Source organism: Numida meleagris, chromosome 2 (genome assembly GCF_002078875.1).
Source record: "Numida meleagris isolate 19003 breed g44 Domestic line chromosome 2, NumMel1.0, whole genome shotgun sequence".
Lineage (NCBI taxonomy): Eukaryota > Metazoa > Chordata > Aves > Galliformes > Numididae > Numida > Numida meleagris.
The window spans coordinates 22117536-22144297 of record NC_034410.1 but is presented as its reverse complement, the minus strand read 5'-3'; the positions used below and the strand labels follow the sequence as shown (position 1 = coordinate 22144297).

The following is a 26762-nucleotide window of genomic DNA, read 5'->3' as shown; positions in this document are numbered from 1 at the left end:
AGTTAGCACAAAGGCTAGCAATGAAATGCAGGAAACCCAGTATTTTTCTCCTCCTTAGGATAATTAAAATCAGTCCACTCTCAGGCTTCAGCATTTCATGCGATATATAGAAATAATTTGAAGGAAATACTGAAAGACTTAGCAAGATTGCTAGGCAGAGGGAGAAATTACTGACCTGTAATAGGACCTTTGCAAAAATCAATGACTGAATGCCCAATTTTGATTCCTCACAAAAATGCTGGCACATGTACATAGTAAAGCCCCAAACCACAATCAAGACTCTTAAGCCACAGCCCATTGAAGTACACGTTAACTAACCGTTAAGGCATCCCTTGAGGTAAAATCCAAACTGTAAAGTGGAATTACATTTGGAGAGTCTTTAAAACATGATTGATAATTAGACAGAAACAATACAATTTACAATCACTATAGAAGAAATATCCTTTAGGCACCATCATCTTACATCATACTGAACCAATTCTTATTTTAAGGTAACCATTGTATGTCCATATAACACATTGTTTAGACATCATAACGAAAGACTTCACCATATTTGTTAACAAAAGCAAAAAAAAACCCTACAAAAATATCCCTTCAATATCAACTAAGTATGTGTAATTCATAGGTGAATAAGATGATGGTTATTAATGAATTTGCTTATTTATGCGTAGAAATCATAAGAAATGTTGTTAGCAAAATGTAAAACTGAGTATGAAATACAACATCAAAGCTGCAGGCCAATAAGAATTACAAGTGATGTCAGTAAGCCAAAAGCCCAGTAATCCTGATTAACAATGTCAGTATGTTTAAATCTTCCACCCAGTTACAGGATTGGCCATGCAACATACAAACACACCTGCTTGGGAAGCTGCATCGACTGCAGCATCTACTAGGCCTAGGAGAATAGAGAGAGAGAGAGAGAGAAAACAAAAAAAAGAAGCAAAGTAATTTACATGCCAGCTATAGTTTTCTTGTGATGCAACAATGTAAGAGAAAATGAAGCCAAAAGAGAGTGTGGCATTTAATGACAAAGTTGTTGAGGTAACTTAGGGAATGTGGTAGGTTATTCTGGTATGCATGATATAAGTACCTAAACATACATTTGTACAACTGTTTATCCTCACAGCTCTCATACAGTTGCTATAGTTTAAAATAAACTTTTAGACGTTAAATAAAATGTTAATTTCATGTAAACACTGCAATCCTCAAATAAATAGTACTTCTTAAATACCACTGTTCTAATTTTCTTCCTTTTCAAACATACAACACTAATTTATTAGCTTAAGGAAGAATTAAAAGACACATTTACTTCATAAAGGCAAATGCTTTTTTTCTCTGAGAAAACGGTTAGACTAAACTGACGTGATATTTATGATGTGATATCTATCTGAAACTTTCGCCATCACCATTTAAAAATAAATTAATTTATGTATTTTATTTTCTGGAGAACTGCGTAAGCAGATTCTGGTACTGGTAACAGCCTTTCCTTATCGTGCAACCCTTGAGCCATTCCTCCTCCAACAAAGAATCTGTTCTAAAAGCATACCTTTGATGCCTAGAACAAGCATGGACATCATGTATAATTCAATCATATTCTGGCAGGTAACATTGCTAGTGCCTCAAACTCTGTTTCAAAAATACCCAGACCAGTATTTTTATACACAGGTGCCAGCTTTGAGAGATTCCATCTTCAGCAATAATATAAACAACAGATTTTCATAGGTATCAAGCTTTTCTTTACTTCAAGAACATCTACAATTGCTCAAAACTCATTTTTTTTGTTCAAATATCACGTAAAGTTATCTCGCTAACATTAGGAACTAGGCATCAAAATATCACATTTTGCTACTTCATATTTTTATTAATGATTAAAAAGAGGTAAAAAAAAAAACCCAAACAATTTCACCAAGATTACTTATTATCTTGTTTAAAAAGAAGAAAATCTTATAGAAAGATTGTGGGGAATACGTACGCTGCTCTACTGGCCCCGCATCTGCTCTCATGGCATCCTTCTGTCTGGCAAGTAACTCCTTTTCTTCCTGGATCTGCTGCTGTTCAGCCTCTAATTCCTGCAATTTGTTACCTGTACACAGTAGTTCTTGCTCAAGATGGTCAATTACATCTATTTTTTCCTGCAGTTGTTTTTCCAGAAATGCTTTTTCATCTGCATAACCATCAATGAGGCCTGTAGAACATCAGTTTTTGGATAGATTTAGTAAGAATTTGGACTTTAGCATGGTCAAGTCACTGCAGTAATCTCACATGAATGCACATGTATGTTAGATACTCAGCACTTGAGAAATTCTGCTCCTGTTCTTCTCTTCTTACTCAATGAACAAACAATAAAAAGGATACGACGTGACCAAAAATAACTATTTCTTTCTGCATATCAACCTTAGTAGCAAACAGGAACTCAAAAGCCAAGAAAAAATAATTATGTACTAAACTCAGAAAGAAATAAGAAATTTCAAATAAATTCAGGTGGACGGTGCCATGCTATGTGTCCTAAGACATTTGCCTGACCTTGATCCCACAGTTTCTGGACAATCATGGGTGTTCTGCGTGTCAGGTATCACACAGATGCCTCCAATATCGTAAGGCACCTAAACTGGCCCCATGTGTCCATGCTCAGCTGCTAAAACACTCCCAGAAGCAGTGTAACATGTGACATCTAAGAAACTATTTATTTACTTACACTGCACAGACCAATTTATGATTTTTTTAAACAGAGAATTTGGGCCACTGACTTGATCTATGCCTCGTATGCTTTAAAAAATTGGTTTCATAGGTATACATAGGAATCTGAAAGAGCTCTACTTCAGCTTGATGAATATTACAGCAATTAGAAATGATATTGTCTTGGAATGATGCAAAAGTGAGAACAAAGCTAAATTCTTAGGGAAAAAAAAAGCAGTAAATATCCTTATGCGCTGTACAAACTAATCAAAGATCCTGTAAAGGTATTGGCCTCTGCAGGAATGAGAAGTTTCACATCAGTCCTCTCAGAAACATCTGATCATAGTACACATAAGATATTTTTATTGCGCAGTATAAAGTACTGAAGACATAGAATGCACTGCTGGAAAACTGAGGGCAAGATTCACAGATTTCCACGGTAAGCTGTGTTCTGTCATCTCTGATACTGATGGTTCTAGAGGACAGTCTAGACTTCAGCTGTATGTCTGAACCTTGTCAGCTGGACACACACCCCTATCTACCAGGTTTCATCTTACTAAGCCCACTGAATCTATGCTGTATTTTTTCCAACACTCAAGTGAGCTTTGCCAGAACAAATACGTAATCTTGAGCCAACATTAATATAGCTTGAGAATATAGGAAAACTAAAGATCTTTCCACTGGATGTCAACATAGAAAGTGTAAAATCCCTCTGAGCACTTAAATCCGTAATAGATGAAAGCTATCAAAAAGGAAATTAAATAACAGTGACTTTCGCAGACACAGTTTGAAAAGAGGCCTGGTCCTAGGCATATCATCAATCAGGCACTGCTGACCAGTCTTTTTTTCCAGACTTGGATTCAGAGTGCAGAGCCACACAGAGGAACGGACTGCTGAAAAAGATACTAAACTAGAATCATAGAATCTTTTAGGTTGGAAAAGACCTTCAAGATTATCAAGTCCAAGCATCAATCTGAGCTACTGGGTGCCAGCACTAAACTATGTGCCTCAGTGCCACATCCACACATTTCTTAAATGCCTCCAGGGATGATGATTCCACTGTTTCCCTGCGCAGTCCATTCCAATGCTTGAGGAACATCTTCAACAGCATTTCAAAAACTTTGAGGCAATACAAATTGTAGTATTTACTTCCATGTAACAGCTGATGTAGACAATGAGCAAACTGGTGGCTGACAGGGTATCCTGAGGTTAAACAGCGCTCACACGCATCAAAAAGGTATGACAAAGTCTTATATGATGGTAAGATCACCCGTTTGTTTTTTTTTTCCAAAGAGAGATGTAATGAAAGTTGTCAGCGTTCCCAGTGTTCAGTGAACAAATTGATTGGTGTTAGCTTTTCCATCACATTTGTTAGGTAAGTCATATCTGATGCCACTAAAACACTAGAGGTTTGAAAACATCTCAGCTGCAGCAGCTTTTGTGGTAAGAAAGAAATGATCAAAAATGACACACTTTATCTGAAGAGAAGACAGAGTACCATCAGATGCATAATCAACTCGGACATTGTTTTGCACGCCCATCTAAGGAATTTGATAAGAGAATATAGTTTGGCTTTGTAAGATCACACTCACAGCTCAGTTCAATGAGCGGAAAAAGAAATAAAAAGAGTTGTACGGCATTTTTGTTGTTATATCAGCACACAAAATGGTGCACGTCATTTAGAAATGCACTGATTTCTGAAGACGACCAAAAAAAGGTTGAAAAAAGATTTCATGAATTCAGGAGTTATAAAGCTACCAGCAGTCCCTGATTTTAGAGACACGGCTTAGAAACCTACATTTCCATTCCAGTTATGTGTGTCACAACCATTAATAGCATGTGAACTCGTCCTGGATTATCTGTTTAAAAAGAAGAGGAAAGCTGGCAAGGTGGCATTCTCTAGCAATAAAATTCAGCTATGAAACTACTTGCTCCCACTCTGAAACACAGAAGTCTGCTGAACTACCTAATATATTATTCTTTTAAGTCTATGAGGATCTTACACGTAGGACAGATGTTTTTTGCATCTTTTCCCAATGTCAGTTACGAACTGCTATATAAAGATAGTAACAGAAATGCTGGACAGAAAGAAAACATTCAACTACTGAAGCAGTAAGGCTGCTTTGACAAGAAGACCTTTTGACTACAAAAAAGGTACTGAAACAAATCAAGTGTCTGTTAGATTTGTATATATTTTTCTGATGTCAAAAAAGATGATAGATTTCCTCTGTTGTAACACTCTGGAACATTACCATTTTTAATCACTTTCTTGACGAGGCTGCAAATATGCTTAGAGACATCACTTCAAACAAAGTGCAAGTTGAAATATATAAATACAGTATCACCGAATTCAGGCTGAAGTTTCCATGTTTTTATCCATGTTTTGTGGATCTACGTTAAGGTCAAGAAGCAGAAGGTACAAAATGAAATACAGGAAACTACATTTAAATGTAAGATTATTTTTTTTTCCTTCCCCTTCCCCCACTTTGAGGGTGATGAAATACTAGAATAAGCTGGACATAGCTCTGGGAAATCTGCTTTAGCTGACCTTGCTTTGAGCAGGCTTCTAGCATGAACTACTTAAGGTTCTATGACTCTAAGTTGCTAATATTTTCATTTGATTGCACATAACAAAATAAATTAATTTTGAGGATTATAACATATATCCAAACTATTATTTTTAATAGTAAGTGATTAAAAAGTTGGTAAACAGAATTACAGAGTGGTAACATTCTGAAGTTTGCTAAGAAACCGATCTAATTTGCAATTTCTTTACCCAGTTAATAGGTTAGTCAGTGCAAAGATTAACAACTCAGAACGGTTACTCACCTTCAGCTTTACTAAGCTCCAAAGCCAACTGCTCCCTGGCTTTGGTTTCTTCACTGAGACGTTCCTGCAGTTCTTCCTGATACCTGATAAACTCTGTGGCCTCTTCTTGCTTTTTGAAGGATTCTCGCATGAGTTCTGTCTGGGTAATTTTGGCATGTTCAAGCTACCACAGGGGAAAATTACAGAGATTAGATAAATATCTTGTGATAAAGAATTGTTCTCTCTCTCATATTTCATTAATAGTGGCTTAACAGTGTGATGAGAATCCCTACATAATTTCACTGGACATTCGACAAGATCAATACATACTCACAGACAACAATAGGAAGACAGATTCTGTATAAAAGCATACGCAAACAAACAGTTCTCAGTATACTGAACTGAATGAGCTACCTGGCTAGATACGAGTCTTTGTTCCGGTAATTTCAGGTTTATGAGTTTACATTAGATTCACCTTTCTTTACATGAGTAAATATGCATATGAGTAAGCTATCATGCACCATATGCTTAGGATGGCTAAACATAGTGCATAAAATTAGCAGAAGTTTCGATATAAATTGATAGAAGTTTTTCACCTCTTTCCTAAACACGAAGGTGAATGAAGACACCAAGATAATGAATTACTGATTACACAAAATCTGTTAATAGCAAACGCATCACTTACCAAGAAGACCCATAGTTCTCAACTGTTAACAAATACAGTCTACATCCATCTCTTGGAGGGACACAAATAGAAAATGACAGATCAGACTGACTGTCATGAGTTCTTGGTGTGTTCAGTATTCAAACTAAGGCAACATGTCAACTTCAGAAAAGGAAGTAACACATACTTCCTGCTCCCCTCCCTTTTTTTTTCTCTTTAATATTATGGATAACTGGCAAATATTTGCAAGACAGTAGCTTTTTTGGCTATGCTACAGTTTATATTGAACAAGTATCTCTCAATTTCTTTAAAAATAATGGCTTTCTGACCATCTCCACTTCAGGTCATGGGTACAATTAACTTGCTTTAAAATCCTTGACAAAACTGGTTGGGAATACAGAAGATTACACACAAAATTATCCATTTATAAATAAATTCAAATTGAAATTACATTGAAAAGAATGTCTGAGTAATCAGTACATTCTCTTGTGTAATACACTGAATCTAAAGACTTAACTTAATTTCTGGAGCATTCTGGATGGATATCATTACCTTGAATAGGAGTATTCTGACAAGAGTTAAAAAATGGAATAGACACTGCAGCACTGCAGTTGAACATCTGCACTGGATTAAAATATTTTAAAAATGATAGAGCCTTCTTACTCTATTCTTATATTTTGAACTTCTGCACTTTAAGTTCAGAGCCCCTTCTCAGTTAAAGAAAAACATACAACAGGTTTACTGTATGGAGACAACAATAACGCAGGCTTACTGAAATGCATCAAACGCACACTAATGCAACTCCAGTTAAAACTCAAAAATTGTTCGCCAGCTCTTTTCAGTAATAACAACTTAAGGTAATATTCCAAATAATACCAAAAAACCCAGAAACAAACAGAAACATGAACACTATTTTTCAAGTACAAAAATTTTCTTATCGGATCATTAGAATCCATTAGCAAGCTTGTGCTAGTTAATGGTACCACTCAGCATAAAAGCTACAAAGGAAAAGTTTTTATCTGACTGCAGTGCTCTTCCCCCACTTCTTAAGTTGTCCATAGAGAAAAAAAAATGTAATAAGTATAATTGATGTACTTAAAAAAAATATTTTACATCTATACAAATTAATAAACATCTGTGCCTGCTAAATTCCTTGCGTTAGAAAAGAGAATTTTAAAACCAAAGCTGTTTCAGAGCCCATTTAAAAGTAAGAAAAATGCTTGCCAGCAATACATAGCAAGTTTATATCATTTATCGCTGCATTCACTCTCTTCTATTTAAGCAGATGGAGATATTTTCTTAAAAAAAAAAGTTTGTACTTACTGAGTAGGGTGGTGTAGGCAAGGAAATTTTAGAAACAACTTTTAAAATGTGTCCATTTTTTTTGTGTCTGAAGTGAAAAATTGCAGTATTTACAACTACAGAATTATTCTCATCCAAGTATTCAGTGAAAGGAAAAGGATATGGCAAAGGCACACGAGATTCAACCTCGTAAATGTCTTCTTCTTGGCCTTCTGTCCACAAAGGATTCAACAGATTAGCTGCCCAGTAGGTGCGGTAAGAATCCATTCCCAAATGCTGCTGTCACTGTCTTCTCAACTGTCACATCAGTATTTTGCACAAGCTAAGCTGCCCTTAGAAATTGCTAAGAGCAATTTGTAACAGAACATGTACATTTAGCAGTCTGAAAACATGCATCAGTACTGTCAGTGACAAACCTACTGAGAATCCCCAGGGTCAGAAGAGTAATGCAGGAGCGCAGAAATCCAAAATAGAGAGAGATGCACGAAAACTTCATATGGTCACTCCTAAAAATCCTCCTTGGAGAAGTTTCACATGAAAAAGCAACACAAATCTTCCAGTAGCAGGTAATTTCCACGGCAGGGAAGCATGATTTTGTTTTACCTGAGCAGGTATACTCCAGCAGACAAGCACAGTAGCAGAAGAGAAACTAAAAATGCTTTTCCACTTCCGCTACAGCCAATGAAGGAGAAATACAGAGACATCCTTGTTTGCCTTCATTCCTGTTCTTTAAGTTAATTGAACAGGAAGAGCTTTCTCAGACTCTGCTCGCTTCAAGACTTCCTGTTAGTATCTCCCAGGCAAAGAATAGGGGAGGGGCCTGATTTGTTTACCTGTACATAACACCAGCAGGTGGAATTTGAATTGATACACCCACTCTGTGCCTTGCCTGAAAGGTTTCAAACTGCGCTTCAGACTGAAATGCGCGTTCAGACAGGTCTCAGACAGTCACTTTGAAGATGTTGCAAGGTTTCTCTCACTCTTTAAAGTTTGTTTCAGGAAATGTGTAGTGGCTTGTATGCACAACACAAATTATTAAGAGGAAAGGTGAAAAACCTTTTCTGTCTGCGATTGATTCAGGCTATTTTCTCCATTCTGCAGTATTTCATGGAGTAATTTAAAGATAACTGTAAAGGCACATACCAACTCTTGGTATATACAGGAACCGTATGTAATTCAGTAACCGTATGACAGACACTGGCAACAGGTATTGGAAAAGTCTCAGCTACAAAGCTGTGAAGGTAAAATAAATCTTCCTGATCAATTGACTGTAAATAAAAATACGCTGCTTAGGATATATTGGTTACTTTCACTGCTATCATAAAAAGTAAGTACGTACTTTAAAAACATGTCACAAAAATGAAATAATTTAAGTTTATGTATAGAACTACTGTGTTTAAATATCAGCAGCAAAATATTCAGAAGAATAGAGAATTGACTGTACTTCTATAGTTGCTGCATTAATTCTTAATTACTGCAACACTTTGAAGTCGTTTGTCTGCATCACCTGTTCCTTCAATGAAAGATTTCCTGCTGATGTCTAATAACATTTTTTACGGTCTACATATATTAGAGTGTCTGTATCCTTATTCAATACTGTGTAATGCTGAGACTTCAGGAAAAAAAACAGAAACACCTCAAAAAGCCAAACATCTCTATTTAACTGAACTTGTAGCTCTCTTCTGTTTGAGCACTGAAGAAGCAGTTTGAAGAAATGGATTTACAAGATCCACCAGGTTACTTGCTAGGGGATGTCAGGAAGGAGGTGTTAAATTTGCAATTAAATTAAACTTTTTTTTTTTTAGTATCAATGTCATTTCTGAGGTATTTTTAAAAAGTAACTATTATTTATATGCCTAAATCTTTTAAAGTATTAGACAGCTGGATTTTCATATTATTTTCATCACCTCAGCTTTTTTCTCCTTCACTTCCAGTAGCTACGACTTACACATTTTACACCCAGAGACAATAAAGCAACAACTTTTAAATAATATAATTACTAGGTTAACTCACAGATGGGTCTGTAGCATAAAACACACTGCAGCCTTTGAATTCTGGTCTTAAGTACATTAAAGAACTGAATTTGAAGACTGAGTTCTTCAAAAAACAGTGAGTTAAGAACAGACTGTGAGATATCCAGTATTTTCTCAGAGTATATGTATATCTCAAACTGAGATATGCATCATCTTAAAGTTATTCACATGGTATAAACAGCATGATTCAAAATGTCTGAGCTAGGTACATAACTCCCATTTCAATTAACAGAGACGTACTTCAGAGAGAATCTAAAATCCCACCATTCAAATATCCCTACAGAAAAGAAGAAAGCCATACCCATATGCTGCCTCTTTGGAAGCTATCCATGAGCCACATACCTCAAACACACCAGAAAGCTGGAGTGCAGACTCCTTTTCTGATAGCAAGGAAGGCATCTACCTAACCTGCCAGGTTAAAATCATAGTCTGAAGAGACAGTCGGAGAGCTCCATCTTTTTGCTGAATTAATTGACCAAAATATCAAGTGAACCAGGCACAGTTCCCTTTATACCTCTCCCTTCACATGGGTCAGCTAGATGTGTACTGACATTGCCTGTCTAATCTCTGGACTGTAGCAAAATGTGAGTGACTTGTATGAGGAATGAAAGATCACCCTAGATGGATAAACATAACTAAATTCAGGTATCCTTCGTAGTCCAAGCCCAATTCCCAACGTGAATTTAAATTCATCAGTGAAGTAATGCTGAAGCAGAATTTTTGGGGTAGGCACCTGAAGTACTGTTTCAGCTTTGAAAAGGAGTCTACGGATTTCAGGAACATAAGAAAACATTCACGGGAAAAATCAAGGATAAAACCAAAAAATTAAGACACAAAATTCAAAACACATTACTATTAGATCACACACTACCTGATTGGAAGTTTCATTGATAGCTTCCAGAAGTTTTTCAACAGCCGCTTGTAGTCGAGAACTAATATTCAGAACCAGTTCTTCATTTTCAGGATCTAATTCCACTCCACTTTCTGCCAGATGCTGGCTCAGCAATCCTTCCTCTGTGGCTCCTGACCACATGCTAATATCATCATCTCCCATACTACTGCCATGGTAGGAGGAACAGGACTCTGAAAAAACAATAGTTTTGACATAGACTCTTAGGACTTCAATACATGAAAACTATGAGATATGGTCAGAAACGCAAATCAGAGCATGATAAAAATATTGGTTTTGATCACAAAGACAGAAAGGGAAATATCACTTAATGAAATTTACATAAACAAAATACTCGATGTGTTAACTATAAATGAGCTGAAGAGAGAGAGAGAAAAGGAGATATTAACAGGATGTTTTAGCCATCCTTTCAGTATGCTTTGGATCCCTTACTCTTTGTAATAAATTGCAGTAATGACTTGCAAGATTGTCCTAGAAAATGTAAAAGAAAAAACAAACAAAAAAACAAAACCAAAACAATAACAACAACAAAAACCGGACCATCAGTCACTTTTTCTCCAGTGCCCAGCTATATTAGCGTCCTTTAAAACATAGTTGTTCAAGTTAGCGATGCAAAAACAGAGCCAAGAAAGTAAAGGGAATGACACACATAATTCAGACAACTTCTCAGGACAAAGACTAGAATACAGAACATCAACATTCAGCATCAATCAATTTTCAAGACACTAATAATAAAATGGGTAGCTGAACAAGCCAAGTATGCGGTCCCTACTGATGGGCAATATAACATCTTCCTACTCTTAGGCTTCCCGAGGTCTGAATTGGTTCAAGGGCATTTATCCATTTTGTTTGAAAGCAGGAGACAGAGTTTGCCTATGGTATTGAACTGATAGTAATTCATCTAGAAAACAGTAAATTTGCTAAATTTAGAATTTATTTAAGCAAGACAAGTGAAAGCACCCTCCTTAAAAAAAAAAAAAAATTTCAGTACGAAATATTGCAGTAGTACATCCCAACAGTAGATAACTTTTGCTGATGAGTTAAGAATAGTCAATGCCTATTGACTTTTTAAAAAAGTTCTTTTTTAAAAATTCAAATTTCAGTTTTCCTATCTAGAAAAAATACTGGTTTTAAAGACAGACAAAACTTCCAATATATTCACAAATGAGGATGAAGTTGGCAACAAAAAGTGAATCTCAGTCTAAAATTCATGTTATGCAACCCTTATATTTTTGTGAATTGCTTGGTTGATAGGTACATCCAAATTGTGCAATGATGAGTGTAAGTCAAACAGAAAAATGAACATTATAGAAAATAACTGCAGAAATATGCAGTCTATTGCAAGATTATGTAAACTTCTGGCTGTCTGGAAACTTTAAAAGAAAAAATTAAAAACATCGATGTCTGCTCAGAATGTCATCACTCAAAAGCCAGGTTTGGAATGTCTCTTGAAATAATAATATCAGTGGTACTATTAGTGCTTCTATCAGTGACCAGAAAAGTACAATTTGGCCTCCAAGAGTAACAACAGTATTTTAAACTCCTGCTTTGCTTACATCAGTTCAGCTGCAATTTCTTCCATTTTTTTTTCTAGACAAATACAAAATAAAGCAATATTAAAATCTAATTTTTCAATATAAAAAATCCTAGAACAGAAGATCATAATTTACCTGATGAACTATAAGAAATAAAGGACAGAAGAGGAGAGTTGTCATCTGAAGTACAATTTCGCATATGGAAACTTTACAGCTTTCAAAAGTGGAAAGTTATCAAGTACACTCAAAACCTGTAATAGTCAGGTTTATAATTTAGGGTTGGCAATCAGAGTAGAAAAATCGATGGCATGATAAACGCAAACACTTAAGAACAGGAATTCCCTTTCGGTGTCTTTCTAACTGCAAAGTGAAAACCTCTGCATCTTTTCTCCCTCAAAATGGTCTTGGTACACCGAAGTGTTATCATAGAATCATTAATGTTAGAAAAGGCCACTAAAATCATCTAGTCCAACTATCAACTCTTTGCCACCATTCCCACTAAACCTTGTCCCTCAGTGCCACATCTACATGTTTCTTGAACACCTCCAGGGACGGTGACTCTACCACTTCCCTGGGCAGCCTGTTCCAATGCCTTCTCCTTCTGAGAAGAAATTTTTCCTAACATCCAACCTGAACCTCCCATGGTGCAACTTAAGGCCATTAGTTCTCATCCTACTGCTGTTTCCTGGGAGAACAGGCTGACCTCCACTTTGCTACAACCTCCTTTCAGGCAGCTGTAGAGAGTGATAAGGTCTCCCCTGAGCCTCCTCTTCTCCAGACTAAACAATCCCAGTTCCTTTATGGCACAGCATCTCTCCAGAAGATTTTCAGTGGTTGCAAGAAATTGTTAAATCTAATTAATTCCTCATGGCAGTTGAATACCTAACCCCCATTTATACTAATCCTCATAATGGTGATCAACATAATCTCTGCTCCAAGTATTACAACCAAATTCTCCTTCCCCAAATTCTATCTTTCATTGATACAAAATAGTGAATAAAATACAACCTTCAAAAATAAACATGTCTTTTCCTTGTGTAAACTCACTCACTGTAATGAAAAAGAAAAGGTTGATACTTTTTCCTTTGTCACAAAGTTTGCAGTTCAGCATGTCAGATGTCATGGCCCACAAAACGATAAGACGTTGTGTTTAGTCAGAAGCTTCAGATACAGATGTTGTTTATAAGCTCTCAACTGACATTTATGAAGCAAAATCTATTCCATTTGAGACATACTTTATGTCACTTGGGCCTAAGGTCTCAGTTTACTCCCACATTTCCACAAAGAATTATGGTTAGGGGTTACAAGCTGAAAATCAACAGAAAACTCAGTACAGTTCAGTGGATATAACCACTCACTATTTTGTTCCTCATACACAGGAAAAACAAGGAGCTCCAGAAGTACATCAGAGGGTTTCACGTTTAAGGGATGCCATAACCACACAGGTAACAGTCCCTCTGCCCTCAGGCAGAGCATGAAAGGGGCTCTTTCATGATGATTTCTGGCCCCAGTCTCTAAATGTAATTAACTCACTCAATCACTTTGCACAAATGCTGTTAACTTCAAATGGTATGTTTTATGGCTGAACTTGGAACTTTACTCTCTATTCTAGAAATGAAATCCTGTGTTAGCCAATAGTCCAGCAGAGGTCTTAAGTAAACCTCTATCTGCTGTGTAAATGAAATAAATTGTTACGAGCATGTGACCTTAATGATTCAGCTCTGTAAAATGCTGAAACAACTCAGCAGAAACAGTAATTTGAACTTTGCTTGTCAATATACATGGGTTATGTTCAGAAGGTCAGAGATGATTTACTTTAGTGAACACATTTTTTTCTATTTTATTGCCAAATTTTTATTAGTACAAATTTATTCCTACAATTTTCTTAAGCAATTAAAAAGGAAATTTGTTTAGAAAATACAATAAAATACACAGATGGTATTACATTTCTATCTTCCAGAAAACAATGGTTAATTTTCTTAAGAGATTATCTTCTTTGGGGCCATTCTGTGGGAGCATAGAAAATGAGCAGCATTGGTCCTTATGCTGAGAGCACTAGCTGAATATTTTTATTTGAAATAGGTTTGAATACTTCTGCTGATGAAAGAGCACAGTGACTACGAGGGCTGTCTGACCTGACTGGCAGAACTATGAGCACAGCAAGGATGCTGTTGCAATGTTTTGAAAGAGAGAGAAAAAAAGTGAACTGCGAATACTATATCAGAAGTCAATTACACACTCTGCATCCACCCATTATAACCACTGCTGCTTTGAGTCTTCCTTAATCCTTACTCTTTATTTTTTTTTCCCACTTCTGCATCATTATTTTTGACCATTAAAAATATTGTAATAAACAACTGGTATGTAGGCAGCTGATAGCCCAGTGCAGCTGAGGGAATCACAGTAACAGACAAATTGTTCTGTTAAAGAACAGTGAATCCTTAGGAGCCTCTCTATAACACATTAATAGCAAACACAAGAGTTTTAACAATGAAGCAGACCTTCATTGCCAGTGGAATGGAATATATTTCCCTTTTATTTAAGAAAGTACACTTTCATCAGAAAGCTTCAGAAGAACAGGGTCTGTAGTACATTTAGATAACAGTACTATGATACTTTGGCACAATTTTACATTTTGCCCCTGCAAAATATCAAAGAAAGGTAGTCTTCTGTGTTCTCCCACATATATGTAATGCAGACAATCCCATTAAGAATTGTTAATGACAATAATTTGTGACAAGTATACACATTGCTGTACAGGAGCAGGCAAAAAGCAAAAGCATGTGTTGTGTGCTGTGCATGACTGTGCAAAGGGCAGTAATGATGTTTTAGCACTTTGTACACAGAGTTACGTATTCTTTATCTGAAAACAGGGGCAATATTCTCAGCAAATAAGAATGTGGGAGAAAACAGCAGAAAGTGTTCTATGAATAGGCACGATATAACTAGGAAATAGCATCAGTGAACGCACCAGGTAACAACTCTATACATGTAACTGTGATGATCTCTAATCAGTTCTTTCATAACCGGAATACATTTCTATTTCTTTGAGCAATGTATGTTTTGAAAATCCCGTGAACATGAAGAATACAAAAATATTTATAAATTGTCATTTTCAATATAGAAAGCTGACTTAAAATCCAATTTACACAAATTTAAAGACTACCTCATATTACAATAGCAGGTGATAAGCCTTGAGCCTGGTCACTGTTATTTTTATCATTTGGCTAAGAGACAGTGTGGAAGATAGACAGCTGGTCATGGCTGAAGATACTCTGAACTGTTTCAACATAAGCAAACTATACCTACTTCATCTCCCATCCCAATATAAAATGCAAAAATAGTCCATTTTGAATAAAGTGATTCCTTCAATTCTAGGACCCGGACAAGTACCAAAAATATAGGCCAGAAACTTAGTTACCCAATCTAAAATGTGGGAAAGAAAGGCAGAGCCTCAAAAGTATGAGTTTTCAAGAAGTATGTTAATTTTCCTCACAGTTAAATACAGCAAAATGTGCAGAAAATAGAAGTTATGAGGATTTTCAATGAAACGACAGTACTACAGAAGCAGAAAAGTGCTTTTAACTCAAAAACTTCAAGAATCCTCAGATTGCAGCTGTACACATTTAACTGCAGATAACCTTTAGAGAAATCAACTGAAAGAGATGCCACTGTGCTTCAAGCCATATATCCTTTCTTAACTTGCCTCCAAGCATAATGTGACCTATATTGAAAGGTAAAATGAATAAGTAATTTTTAATAATCTATGTTTTGAACAAAAGAGATAAAGTTCATCTTTATTTACCATTTGTATTATTACTCTGTAGTATATGCTTTCTAAATACTGAAATGTAGTATTTGGCTTACAGGTTCTTTTTGCATTCACAGTAGTTAAAATTCCAAACAAAACCAGATGTATGATGTGTTTTAGCCTGAACTGATCTGTTGCACACTGCACATCCCTAAGACTCAGGATGAATAGATACATCCTTACACTGGCTTCTTTCACCATGGGTACCTAAACAACAATACAACAAAGTTCCTATTCTTGCACAAAAGAGAAATGAACAGACACTATCTTAGTATAATCATAGCAAACTAAGCAGTGCCTGGGAAAGTTCTTAGGTACTAATAAGCGATTAACTACACCGTTAAATGCTCCTTTAGGCTCCTGCAAACCAGCACTACTCCAAACAGCTGATGGGCAAGGCTTGGCAGTCAGAAATTTCCTGGAACTTTTACAAAAGGTTGTTAGCATGCAACCAGCCTCTTTTTGGGAGGCTAAGGAAGCGCACAGGCATAAGAACAGGCAGTCCCATGCCAGCTGCCCTCAGTGACCAGCAACATCCCTCTACAGACAAGGTGTACTAGCAGAGACGCAGCCTTTGACACCAGCTCCTGTTCCACATGCATACAGAGGAAGGTGTCAAGTTGGTGAAAGATGCCATGGAGCTACTTTTCATTCTCTTTCTCTCTGCCTTCCTCAACAGGAACATATTTATTTTTCTATTTCTCAATCACTTTCTCATTCTGTTACAGGCTTTGCAAAAGGATACTAGATATGAGTCATAAGCGTCTGGGTCATAATCAAAAAATCCCCCCTGAAATGCTGCCTTTCAAGCAGAGATAACACATGCATTATAAAGAACGATACTTTAAATAAAAAGTTAATATTTGATTAAAAATCTCAAAATGAAGCGTATTTAAATATAAAAAAGAAAATATGCAAATGCTACTTGTTATGAAATAGAAAACCATCCAGTAAGTACCTTTTTCATAACCCACACGGATACTAGGTTTTACTGATTCCTCTGCCTCTGTGTCCCATCCCGCTGATTTGGAAGGCTGGACTTTCCCAGACCTATCCAGTAGCACAAGAACATGGCGACCAATTGTTTCTTCCATAGCCACAGTCATCTTTACAACTTCCAAAAGAATCTTCATGAGTTTCTCATTGGCCTTCTGATAAACATGCCTGCAGGACAGAAATTAATCAGACATTTCATTTTCCTCTGCTTTCAAGGGAAGCATTATCCCTTACAAACCATAGCAATTGGGAAAAAAATGGAACCAAATCAGTAAAATTAAGATTTCTTTTTTAAGACTGAAAAACAGATAACATTCATAAACATTAAAAAGTACATTTGTGTTAAAAAAGAGGGTTTTTAAATCAAGATATGTACTCGTATCACAGTATTTGTTCTAGTTTTTCTTTTAAAACAGTCAGAGATTCACCTTTGCCTGGTATTCATTTAAAACTTACTCTTTTCTCAAGGTGACAATTAAGGACTGCTCATCTACATAGATTAAAAAAGTTACAGAATACTCAAAACGTATTATTATCACATACAAGAATCACATTAATATGAATTTATTTCATGTATGTAAATATGATGTATTACATATACACCTTGTAGAAATTATGATTCTGTATAGGAAAGACATAGTAAAACTAAAATTTGGTTAACACTCCACGCATTAGAAAACAAGGCTTTACAAAACATAAAATTTTGTTTCATCTTAAGTGTATAAACTTAGAAATATGGTTATCTAGAATCAAAACTTCCGTCAGAATAAAGCTTATAAATATCATTAATTTAATAGCAAGAACGTAATTTTCAAGATATTTTCTTTTTTTTAAGTAGTATTTTCTTAACTAACAGTTCTAAGCACCTTTCTTTAGAAAGCAGAGCTGAAGATACTTCGTCCGGCTTTCTTCCTTCATCTTCATCCTCACAGACTTGCTCTCTCACATCATTTTGGTTTTCATTTTCATTCTGAGCAAGTTTTTGCAGAGGGAGAGAAGACAAAATAGAGAGAAATCCTGTCATGCCAGAAACCACATGTTCTTCCAAGAAGCAGTAGAATATGAAATTTAGAACTGAAATCAGCCGCGTTTTGTTAATAAAATTTTTGTGTGAAATCACAAATAAAGAAAAACTTTTCCTATGCGGAAAAAGTTAAACTAAAACAAATGAAAACAAAACAGGAAGTCCAGGGCAGGGCGTATTAGAAAGCACTTTGCTATGCTGATTAAACAGTCCTTGTGCTTTCAGTTGTTGTTGTTGCTATAGCAATATGAATATGAGCTTACCTGAGCAAACAGCTGTATTAATCCCCACCTAAACTTGCTTCTGCTGACCTGAAGTAAAACCTATGTCTACCAGTACCTTAATCTCTAACAGTTCTTAAACCTGCTCCATTCAAGAGTACCCTACGTCTTTTAGGACAGTATATTACATCAAAAATAGTTGTAGCAAAACCAAATCTTACTAGTTTTGCATGTCACAGCTGCCAATAAAGTCAAAGTCCACACTCACCTCTGTTTGCGTGCTGCTGTTCTGTAGCTCACAGAAGAGCCTCTCCTTTCCAGGTACAGGATGTTGTCTTAATGATTTCAGTTCTTCCAAAAGCATTCTCTCTCTCTCTGCAGCCAGGCTGTCATTCTCCATTGAGATGCGCTAAGAAAGAAGTGGTACAGAGGCACAGACTAGTTTTTAACCTTCGGAGCGCTAGGGAGTCCTGTCACTTCTAATTTTTTACATATTTTGCACAGTGAAAATTCAGTCCACTTCTTTAAATGGTTATGAAGAGAAGCTTTTGAGAACTAAACACAGTCAATAAATATTTTTGGTACCTTATAGCTTATTGAAGATTTTCCTACAATTTCTGTGCTCTTCATGAAACATGGTGCTCACAATGTAAAGTGGAAGTTTAACATGTGAATGTCACATGCCATTATGCATACATTCTGAACAATGGAGAAAATAGATGAAAATATGTTCTTTTAAAATGCCTACACACGTGTTCTTTTAGAATTGCTGGAAGTGTTCCTGGCTTAAACACGGTGTATAAATTCCTATGCAGTTCTTATGCATAAACATATTTGACACACACATACAAAAAAAAATAAAAGCCAGCATCACAAGTTCTAATATTTTTCATCAGTTTGCTACCCCTGAATATGATGCAGTTGCAAATCGGCAAAGAGATGAAGGCTAATGTATGTACATATTTAAAGGAAATATTACCAGGAAAAATGATACAAAAACATCTATAAAGTAGGTGAGAGGAACAGACAACTGACACTGCTGCACAAGAACCAGACAACCAGAATACAAGTGACTTGCTCTCTAGTTTCCCAAACTCCTTGATCCCAAAGTTAAGCAGAACAGTTCGGGTAATGTCTGAAGGAATCTAAGTTCCACTCCACAGTGAAATTAAAGAATTTCAGAATTCACTGATTACTATTTCCACATGTAACTTTACAGTTTTGGAAACAGAGCAAGACAAATTATTCTAAATTCAGTTTACTTGGCCTTTAAATTTGTCTTCAAGGGTTTGAAGACAAGTCTGTAAGTGACATTATTTTTGAAGACTCAATTACTAAGATAAATTAATGAGTTCCATTAGCATATCTGCTATAGTCTTTGAATTAGATACAGTACTGAAAGGCAAAGAAACACAGTGGTGTTTCCCACCAAACCACACTGTTTTTGTTTCATTCTAACAAAGTCAGTAAGGACTGCATTGTTCATGATTAAAAAAAAAAATTAAAGATTGCCAAAGCACTTTGTCCTACTTGGAATGACTTCTTTCCCCCTCCAGGATGTCTTTGGCATTAGTTGGCACCCAACTATGCATAGAAATTCCTGCCAGCTTCCAAAGCCTTGGTCCATTCAAGCAAAACAAAGCACCGCCTACGAGTGTGCTACAGATTCTATTAAAGAAGCAGCAGATTATACTGCAGAAAACCAGAGTGGCCAAACTTCTATTCCACAAAATTGAGCTGACTTGGGGAAAAGAAAAAAAAAACGATGGAAGGAGCATGACAACAGACACATTAACAAGAAACCGGACTAGCCAAGGTGAGTACTGAAAGCATGCACTCCCCTAACTTACCAGGCTTGTGTCTCTCAGCCCTCAGAACAATCACAAATCACACCAATGCCCAAAGTGGGAAAAAGGAAAATGGGTGGCGGGGAAGAGAGCTCTGCAGGAAGTTGCAGATACTGTTGAAGTTACAACTTCAAGTCGGTATAAGGAAAAATAAAGCCTTCTCTAGTATTTCTAGCTGTGACTGAGGGCTTCATCGGTGTCAATGCTTGCTAACCTGCATCCTGCACAGGGCCATTTATCTCTTGGTTAAACCATTGCTAACTCACTCTGTCAGGCACAACATTACCTCGGCTAATTGCACTTTTAGACTCTCAAGCTCTGCTAGAAGTTGCTCTTGATTTTCTTTCTGACGTTCCATTTGCTGCATATGCCCTTGCCTCAGTAATTCTGTTGCCTGCTGATGCTCCTGATACTGCCGAACCAGTTCCTGGCGCATATCTTCCAAGCGTTCCTCATATATCAACAGCTGACTTGATGTTTCTGTGTCTGATGCTGCCATCACGTTGTTGCACTGAAATATTGTAATTATTTTAACATTTCACGTCCAAAGACTGTTACTAGGAAAGATTTAAATACATTTTAGAAAATACTTTCACAAATTAAAATGGCTATTGCTAAGGCATTAACTTCTTGTCTGTTTCTTGGACAGCCAACAGTCTCCATTTTAAAAAAAGCTTTTCAAAATAATGCTTTTTAGCTGGCAGGGATCTCAACAGAAAATGTAGTGACAGACATACGTGCCTGTGAGTTAGTGAGTGCGTGTGTGTATACTGCAACAGAAGTTTGAGAGAATAGCATCATGCAAATCAGGAACATTATAATTCCTGACATATTCATTATCAAGATAATACAAGATTATTATTATTATTATTATATTACAATAATAGAATACTTAACTGTTAGAAGAATTTGAAAGAGTAATTTTTTGCTCTAGCTAGTGCCAAATTCGACAACAAACAAAATTACACTAGGATTAAGTAACAGGCTGCTTTTAAACATGTTTATTACAGACTTTATCCTTCAACTCGTTTCTGAAATGGTAAAGGAGATTCACTCTTTACGTATTACTTTCATCATTTTTGTTTTTAGCTGAATTCTTTATCACAAGGGACTCTAACTCTTTAAACGTGACTTTTAATCTGTTCCATGCATAGGCACTAGAAAACAATAACTTAAAAAGTCTTTATATCATTTACTGCTTGCAATACAGTTTTACCACAAAATGGAACAATCTGTTTTCCCCCAATCAATGTCATATTCCTTTCCTCACAGCATAGCAGAGCACTATGATAATGTGGTAAAACATCAAAAAGAAGGTAGTTGTCATCTCTTTTAAAGGGAAAATATTCTAATTTTCATCTTAATTTCTTTTTTCGGTGTCTTCACACTGAAATGGAACTATATTCAATTATGTTATTCAAATGTGTTATTATACTTTACCTATTTTTTTTTAATATACTCACCAATGTTTCTTCTGCCGTATGCGCTTGGACACGGGAGAAAAGTTCTTCAGAAGTCACTGATTCATGTGTGGTCTGTCCTAATGCATAATCAGACTTGCTGTTAGAACAAAGCTGTTCACTAAGCAAGCCCATCTCACCAGACTCTTCACTGAGCTCCTTGCAAAGTGATTTCAATTCTTCACATTTACTGCTTTTTTCTGTTGCTTTTTTAAGAGGGCTGTCAACTTCTTCTCTGCTACATTCCCTTTTCATTTCAAAATGCATTCCCCGTTGATGCACAATTTGTGTTTGTGTTTCTTCTTTCTTCTGCCTAGCAATTCTTGATAATTCACTCTGTTTGGCAAATGCTACACTCATTGACACAATTACCTGAAGAAATAAAAAAATATGCATTAATTTATACTTTGTAGTATCTCTTATTGCAGAAGAAATCTCCCTGTTTACTATCAGTAATATAAATACACGTACTAAAAGTTCTGATCTATGATTTTACTATTTTTTAAATAGAAGCATATACAAAGTTAAAGGAATATAGATACTTTGCCAGTATTATGAACAGTCATATCTTAAAATACACACATGCAGTGTTTAAGGCAGTCTAATACATTGCAATGCTATTTTAAATTCAAATATATTTAGCAGGAAATTATCTAGTTCTTATATATATATATATATACACGTACATATGTATGCATAAAATAGTCTAGAATCTGTAAGGTGACCTAGAGAAGTGTAGCCATGGTAAGCTTCCTCTACCTATCCAAGCATCATCCATAAATATTCCACTGACACCGATTTTGGGCAGCAGTGCCCAGAAGCTTTAAAAGAAAACACCACCACTACCCTGCACATGAACAGATATTATGAGATAGGAACAGGGCATTAGTTGAAGGACTGGCTGGGTACAAAAGAAAAGGTATGAAACCAAACAGTAGATTTGGTGGACACACTGAACACAATGAATGAATGCCACAATAAAGAACAAACAGACAAGCACTAAGAAAAAACCAAAAAAATCCCCAAACACCGACAGAGCCAAAATGTTTCAGAAACGTATTAAAAAGACTTCCACATTCAGAATCAGAAGGAACCAAATCTTTGTTAAAAAAAGCAGAAACAGAATTTAGCGCAAAATATTGCAACTGTGTGAACTTTCAGGAACAACAAATAAAGGTGACAATATTGCAAAAAATGCACTAAAGCATATTTTGAAGTAACAAAATAAAAGCAATACCTTTGCTATTTCTTCTTCTAATCTTTCCTGGTACTGTTTTTCTAGCGATTGAACAACATCCAGATCATTTTTCATTTCAATTTCATTAGCAAGCTGTAAGAAAAACACAAAAACTCAAATCATGTATTTGCACTTTTATTTCATCATTTTAAAATGTTTTAAGATATTATTTTCCCCTCAACTGGCTCATCTTTATTTCATATAAACAAAAGAATTTTGTAGCACAATATAAAAGAACAGGTAAAGGACTTTCCCTCATTTCTACACCAACGTTAATTTTAAAATTGAGTTTGAAACAACCGGTCCTGTAGGAGTATTTGAATTATCAAAATGCAGAGGAATCAAGGGAAAAACCACAGGATCGCAGTAGAAAACAGCATCAGTATTTTTAAAAGTGGAGAATTTCTGAGCCAGGTTTAAAGCAGGACTAGAGGAAGAATACACGGAGTCTCTTCCATTTGCGTTTGCTTTCTAAGGCTTTTTGGAACTATTTTTCCAAAATTTCTACTACATTGTGCAGTCTATACTTAAAAAGTACTAGGATTTCACTTAAATAACTTTTCTTCCATAAGTAGCCTTTTCTTTAAAGTCTCAATATTTTTAAAACTCCTGAATAAATCTTTGAACAATAGTATTTTTCCACTTTTATGAGAAGCAGTCCAATCCAAAAATCTTGTTTCAGAGAATCAATACAAAATAAAAATTAAAATAGAAAAGATAGGACCAATAAAGCAAGTTTATGGCTTATAATTTCTAGAAATGTTTTTTTTTTTGCAAAATTTCTTTTTCTATTTTCTCTAATGTGGACTGTCAAGTGTAGAGCATAGTACTGAGATAATTATTTTATTACTATCAAATGTCAGTCAGTATTTCAATTTCACCTGATAGCCCATAGCATCTAAACTATATCGACTGTATGCATATTAGTTGTCAACTAAATTATATGATACCTCCAGTGCTACATCTGTTCTCTGCTGATGAACATTTTCAGTGCACTTCACTTTCCTGGAGGACTCTTTTAGCTTCATTTGTGATGCTGGGGATAGACTAAGGGAAAAGAAGCAGAGAGGGCAGGGTTTAAAATACAATAAACGTTTCAATGCACATTATTTTTTCCTCCATTCAAACATGCAAGTATACAAATATGCATATGCATCATGCATATTCAAAGACCAATAACTGCAAATATTTTCTTCACAACACACCTTTCCCCATGTCATTAATTTCATATACTCTATAATTCATCTGCCTTCCATACACCAGGCTCTGTCAATATAAGACTTCTTAACATCAGTTTTGCCAACACCAGCTGAACAACTTTTTACAGCTACTTGAGAACATGTTGAGCTCAGTGACTACAAAATAGAAGTGAATACTGCAGTGCCTGTTTGAATTATTAGGATTTGATTCGTCACTCATATGACTCAGTAAGTAAATGGATACACATGAAACTACTAAGAAATCCAATAGGATTCAGTTTATATTTAAATATCAACAAGTTGAAACATATTCAGTGCTGCAAATCAGTACTAAAAAAAAAGAGTAAACAAAAACACACATCATGAAAAGTGCAGCTCCCTTTTCACTATCATGCTGGAAAAGATTTAACAGAATCACACTGCCAGAAGGGTAAGATACAGTATCAAACAACTAGAAAAATCTCTTTGTGATCTGCTAGCACAAAGAAATGAATAGCTTGCTAAGAGACAGGGTGGAAAACAGCTCGTTAGAAAGTAACTATTGTCTGTGAGACTTACAGTCTTTATATACACTCTGGTTTTACAAAAAGCTTTCCTTTTGCTCAAATCTGAGTCAGTTTAAAGAATCCTGAAATGGGAGTCCAGAATGATAATTTTATAAACTTTGTTAATTTTTAGCTACAAAAACGAACCCAATATTTTTAGCATTCGTGATAAATCTGATGAAGACCAGAAATATATTTTAATTAATGAAAAGAACACTGTTTATAAGACAGAAAATCAGAGATAGCTGAAGTAAGATATTGGAAGATACCCTCACGATACGGATAAATCAGCTGTTTAAGTTTTAACGGTTGAAGGAAAACAGTTCTATTTTCATTTCTCTCAGCCTGTAAGGATTCATCTTGCCACAGTCCTTGGCATTCTTAAGAGTGCTGTGGTAAGTGTACCAAATAATAGATAATTTATAGAAAAACATAAACAACTTTTCCTCCTTCCTAAGTAACATCTCTTATTGCTACTGTGTCTATTTGTTTTCCCTTTACAGCCAGGCATTGGCTGACAAACAAAGCTCAACAATTCTCCTTCAAATAAAGGCACGGCAAGTGAAATGAAAAATGCATAAATACTGAATAGATTTGGAGTACATCAAATGAAACAAAAGAAAAAACAGCAAACGAGAGGACGCTGAACAGACTACAGTCAAAAGCACCCGCCACTCCCTGAACACATCCGCTAACTCCAGTGAAAGAATCATCAACAACATCAGGCTCTGCTGTTGTCAGAATTCCCCGCAAGGAACTCGACTTCTTCCAGGTTGGAATGGCCATACCAGCCAGGGCCAGGAAGAGGCTGATGAGTATGTCCTATGGCCCATGACTTGGTGAAAGCCAGAACCTGCTAAGCTGACCTCAATTCTGCCACAAACTTTATTGCTATATATTCTCCAAAACGATTGATTCCATGCAAGTACGCTAGAGTACATACAATACAGTATAATGCCAAGTACGTTGCCTGGAGTTTCAAGGGTGGTCAAGTTTTCAGTGGCCTACTGAGTTGGAAGTTTTGAACTTACGGGTAGAATGCTCATATACATGAAGTGACGTTTATATATTATTCCAATTAACAAATCTTCATCTATTCACTATAAAAATATAATACAATATATTTTACAACATTTTTTAATTCTAAATGCTGGAGTATCTTGTTCACAACGTTTATATACTTTCTTGGCAGCAATCAACATCTTTTGAAAGAACAAAAGATTGTGAGTGATGCATTTATAAACAATTTCTCCAATTCTGAAGTAAAACACAAAGTTTTACATGAATGGTTATTTGGAACACCTCTGTTTGTATGCAGTACAAAGTTACAAGCATTAAAGTACTGACTATACCTTGTGTAGTCAGAGGATACTCCATCACTCCAAAGCTTATCTTGTAAATGAACAATCTCTGCTGTGTACCTCTCTTCACTTTCTTTCAGCTGTTGTTGGAAATAAGACCTGAGGTGCTCCACGTCTTGAGCGTGTTGTTCTTCAAGTTGTGTTTTAACATTCTCCATCTCCTTCCAACACTGCTCGTGAATCTTAGGATCTATATGTAGATTATTAGAACATGGAAAAAGGAAAAAAAATATAACAGTATAAATTCATTCCCATCTCAAACTATTATCAGTGATAGATCTGCATAATTACACCATTTAAGAATTCATTCTGATATATTGATTTTTTTCCATAGTAAATAACTTAGTCTTCCATTTTTCAAAATTGAATAAAACCTCCCCATTCCGTTATTTCTTAAGAGTAGTGTAACTCTAGCTGTGGAAAACTGAACAAGAACAAACCAAAACTGCCTCGTAGAATGCAATTCAATTAAATTTTAGAGATTTAAGAAAAATATAGGATCATATTGTAAAATCCGCAAAAAGCTCTTACATGATTCAAGTTGTTGTAAACTAAGAGTCAGTTAAAGGTTAGTCATTCTCTCTTCTCTTACTCCCTTTGAATAAGCATACATTAAAAACATCAAATGCATCTTTTTACCCATTAGACTCTGTGAAGAGGCCTGCAAAGATTCCTTTCTTGTTTCCAGACAGTTAGGTTCCTCTTCTTTTCTTCTTTCAGGTTCTGAAGATGACAGCCACGGCTCTTTGACCTAAGAAATAACCAAGTCAATACAAAGGACAGCAATTTGCATAGCAATAATGCAAAAATATTAACAGTATTTATAGACATATAAGAAAGGTCAGTGGCCAATACACGAGAGAATGTAATTGACATAACAAATATGTTTCTTTTTACAGCTCGAATGATCAAGTATTCATTTATAGCCAGTTGATCAGCCTGCTTAGACTGTTCACCACAAATCTCTAATTCTTTTCCCTGGATATAAACTGTAGAAGTCTGGACTTACCCTTGGTGGAAAAGAACCAGTTTAAGATACATTTAAACAAATTGGACACGAACAATTTTTGGGGGCCTATTGGGATGCACCAATGAGTGTTGTGGACACTGCTTTATCTCACTGTAAGGCCATT

At 35.7% G+C, this 26762-nt stretch overlaps 1 protein-coding gene across 5 annotated transcripts in view; it reads right to left on the bottom strand.

The window, feature by feature from the left end:
• Window positions 1–26762, bottom strand: part of AKAP9 (A-kinase anchoring protein 9) — a 104386-nt gene that overhangs the window by 27280 nt on the left and 50344 nt on the right. For 3 of the 5 annotated variants that reach the window (XM_021386583.1, XM_021386585.1, XM_021386587.1), the window contains 13 exons: window positions 26269–26380; window positions 25621–25819; window positions 23475–23571; window positions 22525–22617; window positions 21291–21659; window positions 20114–20338; window positions 18249–18389; window positions 17602–17705; window positions 16698–16903; window positions 10355–10566; window positions 5506–5668; window positions 1973–2185; window positions 857–895 (listed from right to left, as the gene is read on the bottom strand). In XM_021386583.1, the coding sequence (XP_021242258.1) occupies window positions 857–895; window positions 1973–2185; window positions 5506–5668; window positions 10355–10566; window positions 16698–16903; window positions 17602–17705; window positions 18249–18389; window positions 20114–20338; window positions 21291–21659; window positions 22525–22617; window positions 23475–23571; window positions 25621–25819; window positions 26269–26380 (2173 nt within the window). The remainder of the gene's footprint in view (window positions 1–856; window positions 896–1972; window positions 2186–5505; window positions 5669–10354; window positions 10567–16697; window positions 16904–17601; window positions 17706–18248; window positions 18390–20113; window positions 20339–21290; window positions 21660–22524; window positions 22618–23474; window positions 23572–25620; window positions 25820–26268; window positions 26381–26762) is intronic. The other 2 variants (XM_021386584.1, XM_021386588.1) reach the window with 2 other exon arrangements.